General features: G+C 37.6%; 1 protein-coding gene across 4 annotated transcripts in view; it reads right to left on the bottom strand.

Annotated features, from left to right (window-relative positions):
- Positions 1 to 18,024, bottom strand: part of AP3B1 (adaptor related protein complex 3 subunit beta 1) — a 211,450-nt gene that overhangs the window by 22,200 nt on the left and 171,226 nt on the right. For all 4 annotated transcript variants that reach the window (XM_051641898.1, XM_051641897.1, XM_051641899.1 and 1 more), the window contains 2 exons: positions 8,997 to 9,228; positions 4,189 to 4,273 (listed from right to left, as the gene is read on the bottom strand). In XM_051641898.1, coding sequence (XP_051497858.1) covers positions 4,189 to 4,273; positions 8,997 to 9,228 — 317 coding nt within the window. The remainder of the gene's footprint in view (positions 1 to 4,188; positions 4,274 to 8,996; positions 9,229 to 18,024) is intronic.

Raw genomic sequence — 18,024 nt, 5'->3', positions numbered from 1 at the left:
CTACTACATAATTTTAATCAGATGCTTTTGTGCAAGCATCTACACCTGAATGCATGCTTGAGTTCAATACAAATACTGACCATTACCCAACTAATCCTCTTCTATTATGTCTCTTTGCAGGTAAAATTTCTGCTTAGCAAGATTCCTCTAGCAAAACACAGTACGGTAAGAGAATTTCACACCATAAAAAAATCTCACTTAAACCTTGAGAACACCAGGGGAAGGGGCATGGCATGGACATGTTCCCTATGCCAAGTTGTTTCAAAGAGAGCTAAACAACATCCTGCATACTTTTCAAAAGAATGAGGAGAAGATAACAGCTTCTCCCTAAATTAATTTTATCCTCAAGTTGTGGTTCTTTCATGGCGTTGGAAAGAGCTAAGGGAATTTGGAAAAAGAAAACAAAAATAATAGGGAAGACTAGGTAAAGACAAGCTTCCTTCTGAAGCTCTCAATGTTGCAAAGAACATATCTCCTCTTCCCCTTTAGTCTCTCACTGTACACCTACAAGATGCTGGAGATTTGCCTTCTGAGTTTTGCATTTGTAGACAGGAATATGAAATGCTAAATACACAAAATAGGATAAGGGCATCTATGCTGTAATCCTCTGTCTCTGTAACTTTCCTTGCCCTTCTTCTCTAGGGATTCAAATGTCTTCATTCCAATGATCCAAGGCCAAATTCTGACCTGGCAAAGCTCCCAAATCTTTGTTCAGACATATAAGGAAACTGGTAAGCTTTGAGAAAAATCTGAGAATATGTGAAAAGCAAAGACATGCAAAATAATAAAGACAAGAGACAGTAGTAGGATTATTAAAACAATTACTGGGATCTCAAGGATACAAGAAAAAACTCATTAAAAAATCTGACAAGGAAAAAAAAAATTGCAGTCAGTGGACTACTGCAATTAGTAGCATAAAGGAACCGTTCCAACATTTCCTCTGCTCACTGATGCCAACTGCTTAGTAGAAGCAGAGGCCTTTTACTGGGATGGTGCATACACTAATGCATAACTAGGATTCAACAAACTACCAGACTACCTTGCATGTGAGTTAGCTGTGTATATCCTGCTTGCAGAACAAAGTAACCTCAAAAGAAAAAGTAATGCTCATGTAAATATTTTAAAAGACTAAGTTCCTCCATTTATTGCTCTTTAACTTTCTGCTTGAGATGCATTACTGTGCAGAACATCAGTGTGGCTGAAGTTGTGTGCCTCTGCAAGGAGACGGCACAAGAAAAAGAGCAATGAAGAGAAGTTCTCATTTGAAATACACACTGTGAACATCATAATACATATTCTAAAAAAAATGCATTAGGCATAGTTTTCAACTTAAGGTATTTCATCTGTTTTTAAATAGATGTGTGATCTTGGTAAGCTTTGCTTAATGAAACTAGTATTTACAAAGGAGGTCCTTCAAAGTTCAGCCCTTTGAACCTCTGGACTGCAGTTTCTCCTTCACTGTCCTTGATTTGCACAACAAATTCAGAATGAGATCTAAATATTTTATTACTCATGTTAGTTTTTGTCTTTATACAGTTTGTATTTATTGAACCACCAGTACAACAGCACATCCCCAAGCAGAAAGGTAGTGTTTGCTATGCAAAACACACAGTCCATGACTGGCATCTAAGACCAATTGATCTACCCATTACCACTATCTCCCTACCCCCACAAGCTTTACTACAAAGCTATTGATTTAAACACTGTCGATCGGTTTCCATTTTCTGATTTTGGGCAGGCCAATTAAGAAAGTGAGTAATTGTGATTACACTGCTTCAGGATCAATTACACTTGATGCAAGACAAAGTGCTCCTCTTAGAACGACGTAAAGAAAATTATTATGATCAGGAACACTTTACTGCTGAATATGCTTCCAAGAAAAATGCAAAATAACTGACAAGGTTTTTCATAAAGATATGTTACCAGGAAACACAAGAATATCGACACCTTTGTGTGCACGGTATTTCAACTACATTTTGACAACCTTCTATAATTCATTTCTCATTTTGGATGAAAGATTTTTTAAGAAGTATGACAAGATAAAAAGGCTGCAGCTGAGTTGTCTGAGACATCACCCCCAAAACATCACACTGTGCAATTTTAACACTAAAATAGCAAATTTAATGCAAAAAGCATTCTACCCATCTTTATAACGTTTTCTAAGAATTAATGGAAAAGAGAAAGGCCTTATCAATTAGCAAGGGAACAAAGTAAGCAATTCCTATTCTTAATTTAATTTTAAACTTAGCTTGAGCTTTGTCATTGGACTCACATTGTCCAAATCATTAAAATGAATACACCACTGAGGTCTGAGGCAAATCTATTTACAGTGATGTTACTCATAGTCTGGTAGGTGTTCAGGAATATTGATCTGTCTTGTTTGACTAATAGGAAAATAATAAACAATTACTAGGCAATGTTGGAGAAAGTAATCAGTTTTTATATATCACTAATACAGCAGACCTCCCAAAACATAAAGGTGATGATCTGCATAAAATCAATGTTATGCTACATTGCTTATCCTCATCACTGCTAAGATTCTTAGCAATAAATGGTATGAGTTTGGAATAAAATAACTAGTATACTGAAAATATGTACTTGAAAGAAAAATATCTGCTCTATTTAAAAAATAATGTTCCTGCTTGATAAACTGAGCATACATTAAAAAAACCCCACAATTGCATGGCCTAGAAGGGAACAAACCAACCTAGTAACAGGAAACAATCCAAAGCTGTTTCCAAATTCCAGCAAACAGCATGCAGACCAACTACAACAATGTGACATGCATAAACTACATGCTGCAGACATCTTACTGGAGGTACTAAGATCTTTAATATGACTATGCATGCGCATTTATTGTACAGGAAAAGGTTTCAGGATTGGGAAAATAAAATCAGTAGTAAAAACTCCTTGCCCCTAGAACAAGAAATTTTATTTTAGCACTGGTTCATTTGGAGTTACTCAGGTAAATACTTATTAAGATTTTCCTGCTATCTTTTATAACCTGTGAGTTGTGCAAGTGGCACGTAGTATAAGTACACTAAATTTTCTACAGTATCCAACAAAGGGGCACAGAACTTTCTCAGAGGGCTTACCCTAAACTGGAATGCAGCAACATGAATGCTTTTCAATATCCTTTTTTGTGCAGAAGATAGAAAGTGATGCTTCTTGCAAAAAAACCCAAATGAACAACAAAAAATAATCATACCTTTGCATAGTTTCAAATACTATTTAAGCTCAGACAGGTCTTACATGGTGCCTAGCTTTCCCCCATCTGTTAATTCCTGATATTTGGACACTGCCACTGTAAGTTATTCCTGCTTTCAAATGCTAATCACTAACAAGAGTTCTCACTGGGTGACCTGGTTCTCTGCTAGCCTAGAATGCAACAGGAACTTATACAAAGGAGGATCTTAAGTGTGCCATTAATGCACATAAGAAGTGTAAACCCAGTATATAAGACTAAATCTAGTTGTTCAGCCAGTTACTTGTTTTCATTCTCTAATAGTTATCTACAGCATAATAAATAAGCTTCTTTGGCCAGCATATTTTGGGCTCGATTTCATGCAATCATGTTACATAAGTCACAAACAGCCATAGTAAGCACTTGAGGTGGTAAAATTGCTCACACTACAAGCTTTTTTAATTTGTGATTTCGTACAAGGAAGAACACACACACGAAACACTCAATCTGACTAGTCAGACACGACTGCCCCCTTCAATGTGCTGTTATTAAGAAGAATCCCAAGAAGAGGGCAAAAAAATAAGGCTCAGGAATGGAGAAGTAATTGTAAATCACAAGAGGAGTTCATGTTTCTACTTGGTATCACTTAAACCAAGAGAAAAACATGATCTTCCAAACACAACCTGTCAAAGAGTTTTTGAACTTACACATGTGACTTCAAACCTAGATTTGAGCATACCATCAAATATGTGTTTTTTAGAATCAAGTGCATATAAAAATTTGGAAGACTGTAGTAAACTGATAATCCTTGTCAGAGTAAAATGGAGCACTAATTAGGTCTTATTTATCTAAAAACATCTTGGGTATACATCATGTTGTGAACTACTGTTCAATTCTTTATATAGTTAACAAACAGTAAGTCTGCTACTGCCAAATAAACTTCTGATATACAATGGTTTTGCATTTGAAGAGCTAAAAATTACCCTCCCTCCCCAAGAACTCACCATAACTCGAAACTGGCCGTCTGAGTAGAATCACAGAAGTCTATACCCATTGAAACAGTAATGGATCCTGCAGGCTCAAGGTACGCTAGATAAAAACATTTTGAACAGGTAAAGTACAATGTAAAATGCACAGAACATCCAAGTCTTACATAAAAAGTAAACCTACACTAAAAAAAAACCTCCATAATAAAAAAAGAGCCAATAATTGTATTTTTATTTCAAGTAGTTGTTACCCAAAATGTCACACATGCATGTGTAAGTGTCTTGGATCCCCCCCTTTCCAGTTAGTGCACAAGAAATGTTGCCATTTCAATCTGACAGCAATTCTGTCAACAAAATAATTTGTATTAGAAAAGCTAGGAAAATTATTGACACAAAACATACATTGAAGTTACACCCTTTTACTTGTGTGCAGATCATAATTTCTAGTAACATCAGTTTGCAAATTTAGTTAATAGTAAAACACAACGATTGTTTGAGGGTAAAGAGGCTCTACAGAGAGACTTGGACAGGTTAGATCGATGGGCTGAAATCAACTGTATGATGTTCAACAAGGCCAAGTGCTGGGTCCTGCACTTGGGCCACAACAACCCCATGCAATGCTACTGGCTTGGGGAAGAGCAGCTGGAAAGCTTCTGCCCAGCAGAAAGGAGCTGGGGGTTCTGATCGATGAGCAGCTGAACATGAGCTAACAGTGTGCCCAGGTGGCTGAGAAGGTCAAGAGCATCCTGGCCAGTATTAGGAATAGTGTGGCAGGTAGGACCAGGGAGGTGATCAACCCTCTGTACTTGGCATTGGTGAGGCCACACCTTGAACACTGTGTCTAGTTTTGGCCACCTCAACACAAGACAGACACTGAGGTGCTGGATCATGTCCAAAGAAGGGCAATGAAGATGGTAAAGGGCCTGGAGAACAAGTCTTATGAGGAGCAGCTGAGGTAACTGGGGATATTTAGTCTGGAGAAAAAGAGGCTGAGGGGAGACCTCATTGCCCTCTACAACTACCTGGAAGGATGTTGTAAAGAGGTAGGCACTGGTCTCTTCTCACAAGTGAACTGGTGATAGAAGAGGGAATGGCCTCAAGCTGTGCCAGGGGAGGTTTAGATGGAACGTTAAGAAGAACTTTTTCACTGAAAGGGTTGTCAGACATTGGAACATGCTGCCTAGGGAGGTGGTGGAGTCACCATTCCTGGATGTGTTTAAAAGGTGTCTAGACGTGTCGCAGGGGGAGATGGCTTAATGCTAGATTGGTAGAGTAGGGTTAATGGTTGGACTCGATGATCCTGAAGATCTTTTCCAACCTAAGTGATTCTGTGACTGTGTGAAAATTTAATTATATTAAGATTAATGTGTAAAAAATATGGAAAAGATAAGGGGTGATGCAGTTAGGCAAAGACTAATACTTTGGAATTAATAGAAACAGTCTTTCAAGAAAATAAATCTGTGTGAAGCATTGAAAGTTATCAGATTCCACCTCAAAATTCAGACTACATTTTACCAAAGTCTTGATGTTTTTAGACAGGGTTTCAAAGGCAACCAGCCAATAAGAAAATATTGTGCCCAGGAACATAGGTGAAATAATTTGGCCCATTTCTACTGGAAAAATCAGGACAATTACCAATATTAATTGCAGGGATGGAGGCAAAACTAGATGTCTACTCTAGTAGGAATACCTGTCTACACTGACACTTCTTCTGTTGGTTCCACTGGGCAAATTATGTGTTTTGCAAATGCTGGAAATAAAAAAGGTGGTAAAACCAGGGCATATTAACTGACATCTAGATGAAGTGACAAAGAATACAAAAAAGTTGCATTCAAGCAAGAACATTTTTTGAAGGGACTACAGAGGATATATAGCTTATTTTCTGCAGAAGAAATCAACAGCTTCACAGGATAGATACCACAATAATGTCTTTCTTGGGGAAATAAACAGTAGGACTGGATAGTACTGTGTTATGGAACTCAAGAAACCTGAACTGGGTAACTTATTAATTCCATATTTTTTCATGGTTTTTATGTGAGAGAAGTGAATGCTACTGTTCACTGACCATTATCGTGAGTACAGTATCTCCTGATCTGATCTGTAGTATTAGTAGCTTTCTGCTTGTAAAGCTTTTGTGACTTTATTTATTTGAATGTTTAAAGGGAAGGACAGAAAATTAGGCTGATGGTCAAAACTAACCTGAAATGAGAACTCTGCACTGGAGTTCTTATCTTAAAAAATAAACACTGAACAGTTTCCTTATCACAAATATTAATATATTTCCTAAAAATAACTGTCCTGATCAAGCCTGTATCTTTCTAGAAAAGCAAATATTTCTAAAATGTTAGTTTTGAAACAAAGTGTAGCATTGTACAATTGCTTCTATAGCTATTTGGTGTAAATCTGTACAGTCTTTAAAATGTAAAAAAAGTAAGTATTTCAATGGCATCCAGCAATTTAATACTACACATCTTTTTAACTAATGAAATCTTTACTTCACTGTTGTGCTTTATGAACTTGTTTCTGCATTATTCTAACATGTTTTCAATTAATATAGTAATGTCACTCATTAAAAGACAAGAAATGCATCTAAAGAAAAGGAACTAGTATCAAAAAGAAGCATGTCTGTCTTTTCCACTTATATTATGAAAAAGAGACACTTTTGTTTCTTCTGACTACACCACAACATCCTAAAGCAAAGAATGCTCATAAAAGAAAGCAGGCTACATGCAGAGGTGCTACCCTTGCATAAAAGCTGCTATGATGGGTGTTGTTCTTTCTTGGGTTTTCTACTCTTTTCCACTAACAGAAATTTATCACAAAATAATCCTGATCTAACTAGTCTAAAAAGCCACACTTGGAAGTATGTTAGATGCAAACTAGACTAAAACAGACACTTCCACTCCACTGCCAAAAGTTCCCAAGGGAAACGAGAAAGCTCTAAGCCACCAAACTAATAATACATCTACAAATGTTCTTTTAAGCTTGGAAAGAAAATAATTGTGAATATATAAATAAAACCCTCATTCTTAGCAGTAGTCTGTTATAGTCATCCCTGACTAAAGTAGTAAGAGAATGAAAGTCTTTGGGAAGAATTCAACAGGAGTTGGCAGACGTGGTTGCCAGGCCACTTTCCATTATTTACCTGAAATCCTGGCTAACTGGGGGGGTCCCAATGGACTGGAGGGTAGCAAATGTAACACCCATCTACAAGAAAGGCAGAAAGGGGGATCCAGGAAACAATAGACCTGTCAGTCTTACCTTGGTACCAGGGAAGGTCATGGAGCAGATCATCTTGAGTGTTATTAGAAGACATATAGAGGATAACCAGGGGATTAGGCCCAGTCAGCATGGGTTTATGAAAGGCAGGTCCTGCCCGACAAACCTGATCTCCTTTTATAACCTGATGACCCGACTGTTGAATGAGGGAAAGGCTGTTGATATTGTCTATCTGGACCTCCAAAAAGCATTTGACATGGTTCCCCAAAGAACTCTCATAAAAAACCTGGCTGCTCATGGCCTGAATGAGCACACGATCTGTTGGGTCAAGCACTGGCTGGACAGTCGGGCCCAAAGAGTGGTGGTCAGTGGAGTCAAATCCAGCTGGTGGCCAGTCACAAGTGGTGTTCCTCAGGGCTCAGTGTTGGGACCGTTTCTGTTTAATATCTTTATTGATGATCTTGATAAGGACTTAGAGTGTATTATCAGTAAGTCTGCAGATGACACCAAGCTAGGAAGGAGTGTTGATCTGCATGAGGATAGGGAGGCTCTACAAAGAGACTTGGATAGATTAGATTGTTGGGCTAATGTTAATGGTCTGGGCTTCAACAAGGCCAAGTGCTGGGTCCTGCACTTGGGCCACAACAACCCCAGGCAAGGCTACAGGCTTGGGGAAGTGTGGCTAGAAAGTGTCTAGCAGAAAAGGACCTGGGGGTTCTAATTGACAAGTGGCTGAATACGAGCCAGCAGTGTGCCCAGGTGGCCAATAGAGCCAGTAGCATCCTGGCTTGTATTAGAAATAGTGTGACCAGCAGAAGCAGAGAGGTGATTGTGCCCCTGTACTCAGCACTGGTGAGGCCACACCTGGAGTATTGTGTCCAGTTTTGGGCACCTCAATTCAAGAGAGATAATCAGGTGCTGGAGCGAGTACAGAGGAGGGCAACGAAGCTGGTGAAGGGCTTAGAGAATCAATCTTATGAAGAATGCTGGAAGGAGCTGGGAATATTTAGTTTGAGAAGAGGAGGGGAGCTGAGGGGAGACCTCATCGGTCTCTACAGCTATCTGAAAGGTCATTGTAGAGAGGCTGGTGCTGGTCTCTTTTCACAGGTAATTAGCAACAGAACAAGAGGGAATGGCTTCAAGCTGCATCAAGGGAGGTTTAGACTGGACATTAGGAAAAACTTTTTCACAGAAAGAGTGGTCAGACACTGGAATGGGCTGCCCAGGGAGGTGGTTGAGTCACCATCCCTGGGTGTGTTTAAGGGTGGTTTGGATGTCGTGTTGGTGGATGTGTTTTAGGGGAGGACTTTGTAGAGTAGGGATGATGGCTGGACTTGGTGATCCCAAGGCTCTTTTCCAACCTGAATAGTTCTATGATTCTATGAAATAATTTGAACAAGCAAGTAAGTTTTCTAGCATGGAAGTTCTAAGTAGTTATTTTCAAAGTCAGATAAAAGTAGGGGAAAGCTGTATTATGCATGAATGTGTGTGTGTGTGTGTATACACACATACATATGAGTATATGTATAACTGCAAAAACACTCTTCTATATTTGAAATTTTGCAAGAGATTGAGATTCTGTATTTTAAAAGTTAGGATATGATTACCTATTGGATTAAACTCAAGCATCCTCATGCCTGGTGGTAATTTCTTCTCCCCGATGTGAATATTTTCTATCATCTGATCAGTTGTATTTGTTACTGTCACTTGCACAGGTATCATATGATCACCAAAAAGGCCTGGCTGTCTTGAGAAGTGATAATGAGCTGCTAATCCTTTTCCACTCATTCGATGAAGCAGGTCATGTGTTTTTGTTGGCACAGGGACTTGGGTAGTGACCTGTTAAGTACAAAACAACAGTTGGTGAATGGTGAAATTGAAGAACAGATAAAATGTCCTTTCCTTCTCTCTTTAAAACCACAAAAAGTGTTGCCTGACAATTACACCACTTGCATACTAAAAAAGTGGTTTTATAGTGCAGAATGATGTTGTCACTTTTTAAACGGTAGTCCACTCCATCCTGTGTAAATATCATGAATAAAAGACATTCAGTGTGCAAATCCCCAGAAGATACTGCTGATAAGGAAATCTGTAATCCTGAGTTCAAAAGTGCAAAAGTAAGGAATATGCAGAAAACTGCAGAGAAGTGCATTTGAATCCTTTAAACAAGTTTTAAGGAAAGGCTAGGAAATTATATGAAAAATAACACCATACAAACAGAACACAAAGGTTGAAAATGTTGAATGCACAGCATGAAAAATCTCATTTGTCTGATAAATGCACTATGAGCTACTGAGCTTTACTGTGTATCTGTCAGATGTAGCTGCTGATCTTTTTCTCCTGATGAGTGTCCATCTTCTCTTGCCCTACCCATAAAACCTCAATGTGTAACTAAGTGAAAGAGACAACTGCAAATAGCAGGATGTTCAAGACTCCAAGCAGCTAAGCAAGGAAAACTTTTATCTTGCCTTCCTTACAAAACTCTTACAGCTAGTAACGCTTTCCTGACTGCCACATTTAACATTGAGAGACTGATCTGAAGACTTAGTGAACACTTCCAGTAATACAAGAAGCTGGTAAGAGCTGGGATTTAAACCCACAAGGTGCTACAGAAAGGAGAGTATCTGGAAAACCTAAGGCTGTAAAGAATCCTGTTGAAAAACTTCAGAAGTTAGCAAGGACATAACAAACATGATCTTCACCTCTGAGCATCAGTCTCGGAACTGGAAGGCCATGCTAGTAATACCCATCACCTCATATGAGTATCTGTAAAGATGTTTAGAAGTGTCAGCACTACACTGATGATAGCTGAAGAAAACTGCACAAGGAACTGAGTGAGTTAGTATTCAGAGGTGGATTTGGAACCTGTAATAAATTTCACACATACCACACTCCATGAAGAACAAATAATGAAGGAAGAAAGGCAGAAAGACTTACCATCCCCTCAAAACTCAATCCCTATGTGACTATAAATAAAACAAGATAAAGAGGATGTGATCAACAAACACCTCTGCAAAACTTCTACATCAGATTATGCTTCCAACTTTTACCTAGTGTCTTTTTCTCTAATACAGAAGAAGTCTGTTCACAAGGACATGTAACGATAGGACGAGGGGTAATGGTTTTAAGAAAAAGGGTAGATTTAGGTTGGACATTAGGAAAAAGTTATTTAATAAGAGGGTGGTAGATCACTGGAACAGGTGAGATGGTGGGAGCCCCATCCCTGGAGACATTCAAGGTCAGGCTTGATAGGGCTCTGAGCAACCTGTTGTAGCTGGAAATGTCACTCTTATTGCAGTGTTACTTTTCATGTTTCAGTCATAACTTCAGTCACTTTTATTTTCAGTATACCATAGAGAGCAGCAGACATGAAAAGGACAGCAAGAATTAAGACATTTTAACCATCTTCCTTCCCATAGAACATTAATTTTCAGTTGCATTTTTCATGGCAGTATTATAAATAAATAAAATGTATCTATGGTGAACAAAGGAATTTAATTCTGGAAAATTAGAACTGTCAAGTCCTTTATTTGCTATCAAAGGTTTTCAGCTGGCAAAGGCTGGTGTGGTTGTAATGCAGAGTATTTAATAATGGCATCAGTTTAATAATCGCAACAGAGATTTTTTTTTGTTTTATTTACAGTTGCAATACTTAAGGAAACCCATAGCTTAGATACCAGAAATCACTCTGGAGTTAAAATAATCCTCCAAAGAGTTAACAGAACAAGAAGCATCATGTAACCAGGAGATAATCCCCTACAAATCTTACACAGCATATGTTTAAATAATAGAAGTCGTTTGTGTACCTTTGGATGGTTCATGAAAATAACCAATCAATTCTGCAGACACAACATTATTTCTAAAGGAAATCTATGTGACTCATGATGCCTGCAGATACACAGAGACAAACCACACATATTTTATCAGTTTATTACAGTAAGCAAATAAGCGTGGAATGAGAGTGCACATAACTGTCTACTTAACGCTTACTGAAACATTTATAAGAGCTGTTATCTCCCTAATAACAGACAGACAGTGTGCAATTTTAGAGAGGAGAAAAGCTTCATATTTTTTAACACTTCACTAAAAAGTAACTGAAGAGTGTAAAATGAAAAATACTCTGTGCAGTTAGCTGGTAATGGACCATATTATCAACTCAAGTTAGATTTATAGGATACAAACTAGTCACTAATAGTTATTTTATGACATAGCGTGTCTGCTTTTTAGGGAGAAGATTATTAAGATTAAAATTGCAAAACTTTTTTTTTTTTTTAACAGCTGTTTAAAATTACAGGAAAAACCCCAAAAATTAAACTATAGATTGTCCACCCATCATTCCATTTTGACTGAAAGCCACCATGAATTAAAACGGCAGTGTAGGGACTCCACAGTGATACGTTATAGGAACACTGTATTGGTAGGAGTCAGACTGGTCCCCGTGCCAACTGCACATGTTGAATGATGATCCATCACTCTAAAAGAAGCTACAAATATTTTTAAACTGCTTCTTATATAAGAACAAGAAGGGCAACATCAAGATTTTGCTTTAGAAGTCCACCACTCATTAACCATGCAAAGGAAAAGTGATCACTGGTATAGTTTTGTCTTTATCAACAGAGCTGACTAGTTACAAACCACTAAATCCTCTGCACATGAACATGCTTCTTTTTGCCAGCTCAAGAAGTCCCTACTAACTAAGTTTAAGTGAAAACAAAAAACCTGTTTTCCATAATTATTTAAAAGAAAAGGCACTACAGGGGTTATTAGACCTACTAGAGGAAACAGCTGGACAGACTTTCCTGTATGAGGTACTATTATTATTACCAAGCACAGAATTATGCTTTATGTCTTTTTTTCTTTTTGTATTTGTTCCTTAGCTTAATAATGCTAGAATAATACAAACAGATTTTTATTTTTTTTGTTCCTGATTCAGATATGTATACATATTTGGATAAAACATATATTATTGGAAAAAGAATAATTACTTCCAAGAATTATTATAATTATAGGTCTATTCCCTAAATTATATTCTGTTAAAGCGGTGGACTGAATCATTTAATCTAAGTACCCCTTCTACTGCCCTCCTATTGGCAATATCCATGACATAATCCAAGAATGACCTACTGAGCTGTGAGGGCTATATCCTCTCTTATACTCACTTTAAGGCTATGCTCCAATAACTCCGCAACAGCTAAGAGGAGAAGGGCTATCATGTATCCCAGCCACATTTACATGATCTTTCAACTGAAGCTATGGGAGCAACTTAACCATAATTTTATAGTACTAGGAGAAAGACGGAAAACCAGCCAAACAAAGGAAACACAACTACTGGCAAGAAACAGTATATTAATGGTCTTGGTCCATTACCAGTTACATATTACTCAATCACAAGGCTATGTCTTCCCTATGTAGTTCTCACACACAAAAAAAATAATAAAATCATTAAAATATGCAACAAAGCAAACAAAGAATTGTAGAAAGAATGTCAACATCATACTCTGCATTATTTCAAGAGCCTGTAGCAAATCCCAGCATTAGAGGAACTTAAGTCATTAGACTGCTAAGCAAAGGGCTGCATCCCTCTGACAGGGAGCAGGGAAACCAAACCAGCAAGCAAGCAAGCTATATTTTCTGCAGTTTAGAAAAGCAACAGGATACCATGATTTAATTTGGACTAATACGTACATTAGTCAGACACTTGAGGATATCAGTCAAATTCTAGAAAATACTTAAACTAATATTCCACTAAAGCCACATTTAACTGCTCGGCATCTACTAAATACCTTCTAAAAGCCATGTCTGCTAGGAATTCCTTCAACTTCTAATATATCCTCCCTCCTTTTTGCATTGTCACCAACTTCTAGGCTCTACACTTCGCTGAATGATTAATATGTCAACGAGGCTAATTGAAAATTAGTGTATCAGTGCTCATATCTTTAAACCAGCATGGGTTTCAGACCACTTCAGGAATTAGATAGTGGTCTCCAAAAATTCTTACTGAATTTCAACATTGGTAATACTTTTATGTCTAAAAATTTGCAAGTAAAATAAAACCTAAAAAAACTCACAAGTAACTGCCATTAATTTTTAAATCACATGGAGATGAATCTCAAACAAAAAAGCACTTTTATTATACTGCTCTTAGTCTGCCTCTGTAAGGCTGCCAAAATTAATCCTTTCCTTTTTTTTTTAACTCTAATATTGATATAGTCTCAAACAGGCATAAAATTATCCTTTCAAAGAGCAGGGTGTTCAAGGTATTCTGTAATCTAGAGATTATAAATATCTTCTGTAATATTAAATTATCAATTTTCTATTATTTTTATGATCCTTAGATTTTTCTATGGCTCCCTTGAAATACAACCAACTAGAAAGATTTCTAGTATCAAAAACTATTGCTCTTAGACCATAAAAATAATAATGACACAAAAGGAACCAGAATTAGGCCTTAAACTGGAGTTCATGAACAGCAGAAAACTCTATTAGTCCCACACCAGATTAATCAAGCACTTTTAAAACTGAGCATGCACTTGTTTTGTATTTTACATGTGACTGGCAGCCAGTGAGACAGAATGCATTTAGCATGTATAATGGAGCTTAACATTTTATATTACATCCACACATATTTTTGTTTGAGATTTGGCATCCTTGCCTTTTCCTTCTGCTCAGCATAATGAATCATATGAATAATGAATGAAAATATTAGTGAAATCTTTTAAAGAGTCACAAAAAATTTTAAAAATTCAGTAGCAACAAAATGGGAATATTCTCATGATTGTTAGGATTATTATACAAAAGTGAAAGGCTGAACTTGGTGTCATAATTATGGGACACAAACCTTGGTCAGAAGTGCACATTCTTCTGCACATGGTATTCTGGGATCATCAGTGGACTACGGAAAGGGCTTAAACATATTTTAAGGGAGAATTCTTTTAACTCCATTGGCAGAAAATGCCCACATTCAAGGCCTGAAACTGCATCCCTATGCAGGTTTCAACTTCTAAAATCATGGTGATGAAAGCAAACAGCTTGGTATTTTAAACTTCTTTGCAACAGTCATTAAGAGTTTCAAGGAAAAGGCATTCTCCCAATATACAAAAAAGTAACTAACTTCAATTTAGTGATTTAACCCTTCCACCAACCACGTAACTGAAAAGTCTGAGGATTAACTGAAACAGTTTAAGAATTAGAAAAACAGATTAAGATGGCAACCTCACCTTGTGTTCTAATTATGAATTCAAAATAGTGGATGTTGCCGAGAGGGATTAATATAGATGTTGGCATTGAGTCCAAATGACGTCTTTGAAGTTCTCACAAAGAGTTTCTAGTGTATTATTTTGATTTTGGCAAACAGCCAGTACTCTAGGGACCTGTTAAGGGAAAATACACTGAACCCTACTGGTTATAATGCTTAATTTTACAGCTTAAGTTATACTATTATAACAACTCCTGCACATTGGTTTCCTCCAACGGAAGCACCTAGTTAAAATTTTTCCCCAGACATTCTGTGTCAGGGTAAGTGTAAATACAAGTTGGAACACTTACTACAAATTACTACCTACAAGCCAAAGTGAACTCAGCACATGCATTTATGAATGCTAAATGGTAAATTACATCTCTGCTGGTTAAATCAAATATATTTGAAACCACCCCTGTATTTTTGTTGAAGAATGCAATGTAATCTTTTGGGCTCTATCAGGATTATCTTAATGCACAGTACTTAATGTGCAAGGACAAAAATCCAAAATCAACACAGAGCCACCTGCACTTACACATCTATATTAGCAATTCCTCGGTGTGGGAGTAGAATCTCTGCATGCAGGGGAATATGCATGCATGATATCATTGTGCCAATTTTTGCCAAGTTTTATTTCATTTTACACATAATGTTTTGACCTGAAAAGGATCTGTATTCCTTAGTCAGTGAAAATTACAGTCGACCTAACTGAGACCATTGCAAAAATACAGTTTTTCGCATTTCATTTTCCTAAAGCTCCACCTTTTGGCTTTAAAAAGAAAGAAAAAAATAATTGTCTGGTATCATTTGTAGTCTGTTAGAGAGGTTTATTTACAACCAGCCACCTTCAGTTTCTTTGTTTACATTCAAAAGCACACTTCTCTTTTTTGGACTTGGAAATTCATGGCATCAAGTGAGCTATTCAGCTTCTGTGAGGACGCTTCTTTTCATGCCCATTAAGAAATGCCTCTCAATTCCATCCACACACAGCTCAGAGTAGTGTAAGCAACAACATGCACAGCATACTGCAAACAAAAAAACCTCATCTTATGGATATGACTAAGAAAGGTTCCAGAGGCACAGATCCTGAATACAAGCAAGGTTCCTTCCAACCTTAATGATTCTATGAGAATGATTCTATGATTCTATGTGATCTGTCTGGACTTCTGCAAGGCTGTTGACACAGTCCCCCACAACATCCTTCTCTCTAAGTTGGAAAGATATGGGTTTGATGGGTGGACTGTTCAGTGGATAAGGAACTGGCTGGATGGTCATGTCCAGAGGGTAGTGGTCAGTGGCTTGATGTCCAGATGGAGGACAGTGACAAGTGGTGTCCCTCAGGGTCAGTGCTGGGACCAGTGCTGTTTAATATCTTCATTAATGAAATTGACAGTGGCATTGAGACCACCCTCAGCAAGTTTGCTGATGACACCAAGCTGGGTGGTGCGGTCAATGTGCCAGAGGGACAGGATGCCATCCAGAGGGACCTGGACAAGCTGGAGAAGTGGGCCCAGGTGAACCTCATGAGGTTCAACAAGGCCAAGTGCAGGCTCCTGCACCTGGGCTGGGGCAACCAGAGATACAAATACAGGCTGGGGGAAGACATGCTAGAGAGCAGCCCTGTGGAAAAGGACCTGGGGGTACTAGTGGATCAGAAGCTGGACATGAGCCACCAATGTGCAGCTGCAGCCCAGAAGGCCAACTCTGTCCTGGGCTGCATCAAAAGAAGTGTGGCCAGCAGATCAAGAGAGGTGATTCTGCCCCTCTACTCTGCCCTGGTGAGACCTTACCTAGAATACTCTAGTTCCAGCTCTGGTGCCCCTAGCACAGGAAAGATGTGGACCTGTTGGAACATGTCCAGAGAAGGGCCATGAAAACGATCCGAGGGCTGGAGCACCTCCCTTATGAGGACAGGCTGAGGGAGTTGGGGTTGTTCAGCCTGAAAAAGAGAAGGCTCCGAGGAGACCTTATATATACATATATATACACATACATATGTGTGTGTGTATATACATATATACACACACATATATACATTAGACCCTTCCAATACCTGAAAGGGGCCTATAAGAAGGCTGGGGAAAACCTGTTCACTGAGTGAGTTTGTATTCAGAGATGGATTTGGAACATGCATTAAGTTTCACACATATCACACTGCATAAAGAACAAACAATGAAGGAAGAAAAGCAGAAAGACTTATCATCCCCTCAAAACTCAACCATTATATGACCATAATTAAAACAACACAAAGAGGATGTGATTGAGCAAAGACCTCTGCAAATCTATGATATTGCTCTGAAGTTCTGCTTTTTGTGCAATTCAAGCTTCTGTTGAGCACAGATCAATCAAGAAAAAAAGGAGAACAAAAGCAACTTATGCCTATTGTAGCATATGTAAAATCATTAGCTATAATTCAGAATGTTTTTGAGACCTCATCACAACTGCATGTTGAAATCCACAAGATGTCCTCCTCTGAGGGAGAAGGAGAGTTTCAATAAGTTGTTTTTAAAAGATTCTCTATAAATTCTAGATTCTGAGTGAAGAAATAAAAAATTCTGTTTCTTCATTTAAGATCAGCAGAGTATGCCAATAAATGTGCTTTAAATATATGGAATGTTATAATTTAAAATTATAAAGCACCTCTACAGTTTTCAGTGTCATTCTTCACTGCAAAAACACAAAACCCCAAAACTAAAATCAGTCATCTAAAAAAACATATCCACAACCTATTACTGTAAGTAAAGAGGCTTCTAAAGAATATATGTTACAATAGCATGAATATTTGAATGCAGACAGTTTGAAAAGTTGTGGTTTTATTAATTACCAGTTAAGAGCTTGAAATTTTTCTTAGTATACTCAACACAGTCTCACAATGCTGTGCTGCAGGTGACAAATGCAAACATCTTAACATCAGGAAAGTAAGTTTTCTACTTTACAAGTTTTATATATAATACTGTGCAAACAAACATGAAATATTTGTTAAACAGCTATCATATACAGGTTTAAACAAAATAATTTTTGCTGCTCCCTAAAGAAAAAGGTATTAGGTATAAATTTGTAATGAACTGGCTGCTACATATAGTTAATATATTTTACAAGAGAAAAATAATATCAACAGCCTTCTAGGTGCTGTATAAATTCACATTCTATTTCTATTACAATCCTGCTTTTGCAGTTAAACAAACTTTGTCATAGGATCATCATTTACTGTGACCCTCTGAAAAGAAAGTGAACACTGATAAGCACATTTTCTGGCACATGTCGTGTCTCTGTCACTAAACAATGTCTTAATTTTAAATTCTTGCTCAGAATCACTACTTTGACAATGACTGTCACTGTTCAAGGTCTGCATGAAGCTTCAAACTGCATATTATCACCCATTGACAAACTCGACATTT

The sequence above is a fragment of the Apus apus genome, chromosome Z (assembly GCF_020740795.1).
Source record: "Apus apus isolate bApuApu2 chromosome Z, bApuApu2.pri.cur, whole genome shotgun sequence".
Lineage (NCBI taxonomy): Eukaryota > Metazoa > Chordata > Aves > Apodiformes > Apodidae > Apus > Apus apus.
The sequence above is the reverse complement of the archived record's forward strand: the minus strand, read 5'-3'. Positions and strand labels throughout refer to the sequence as shown.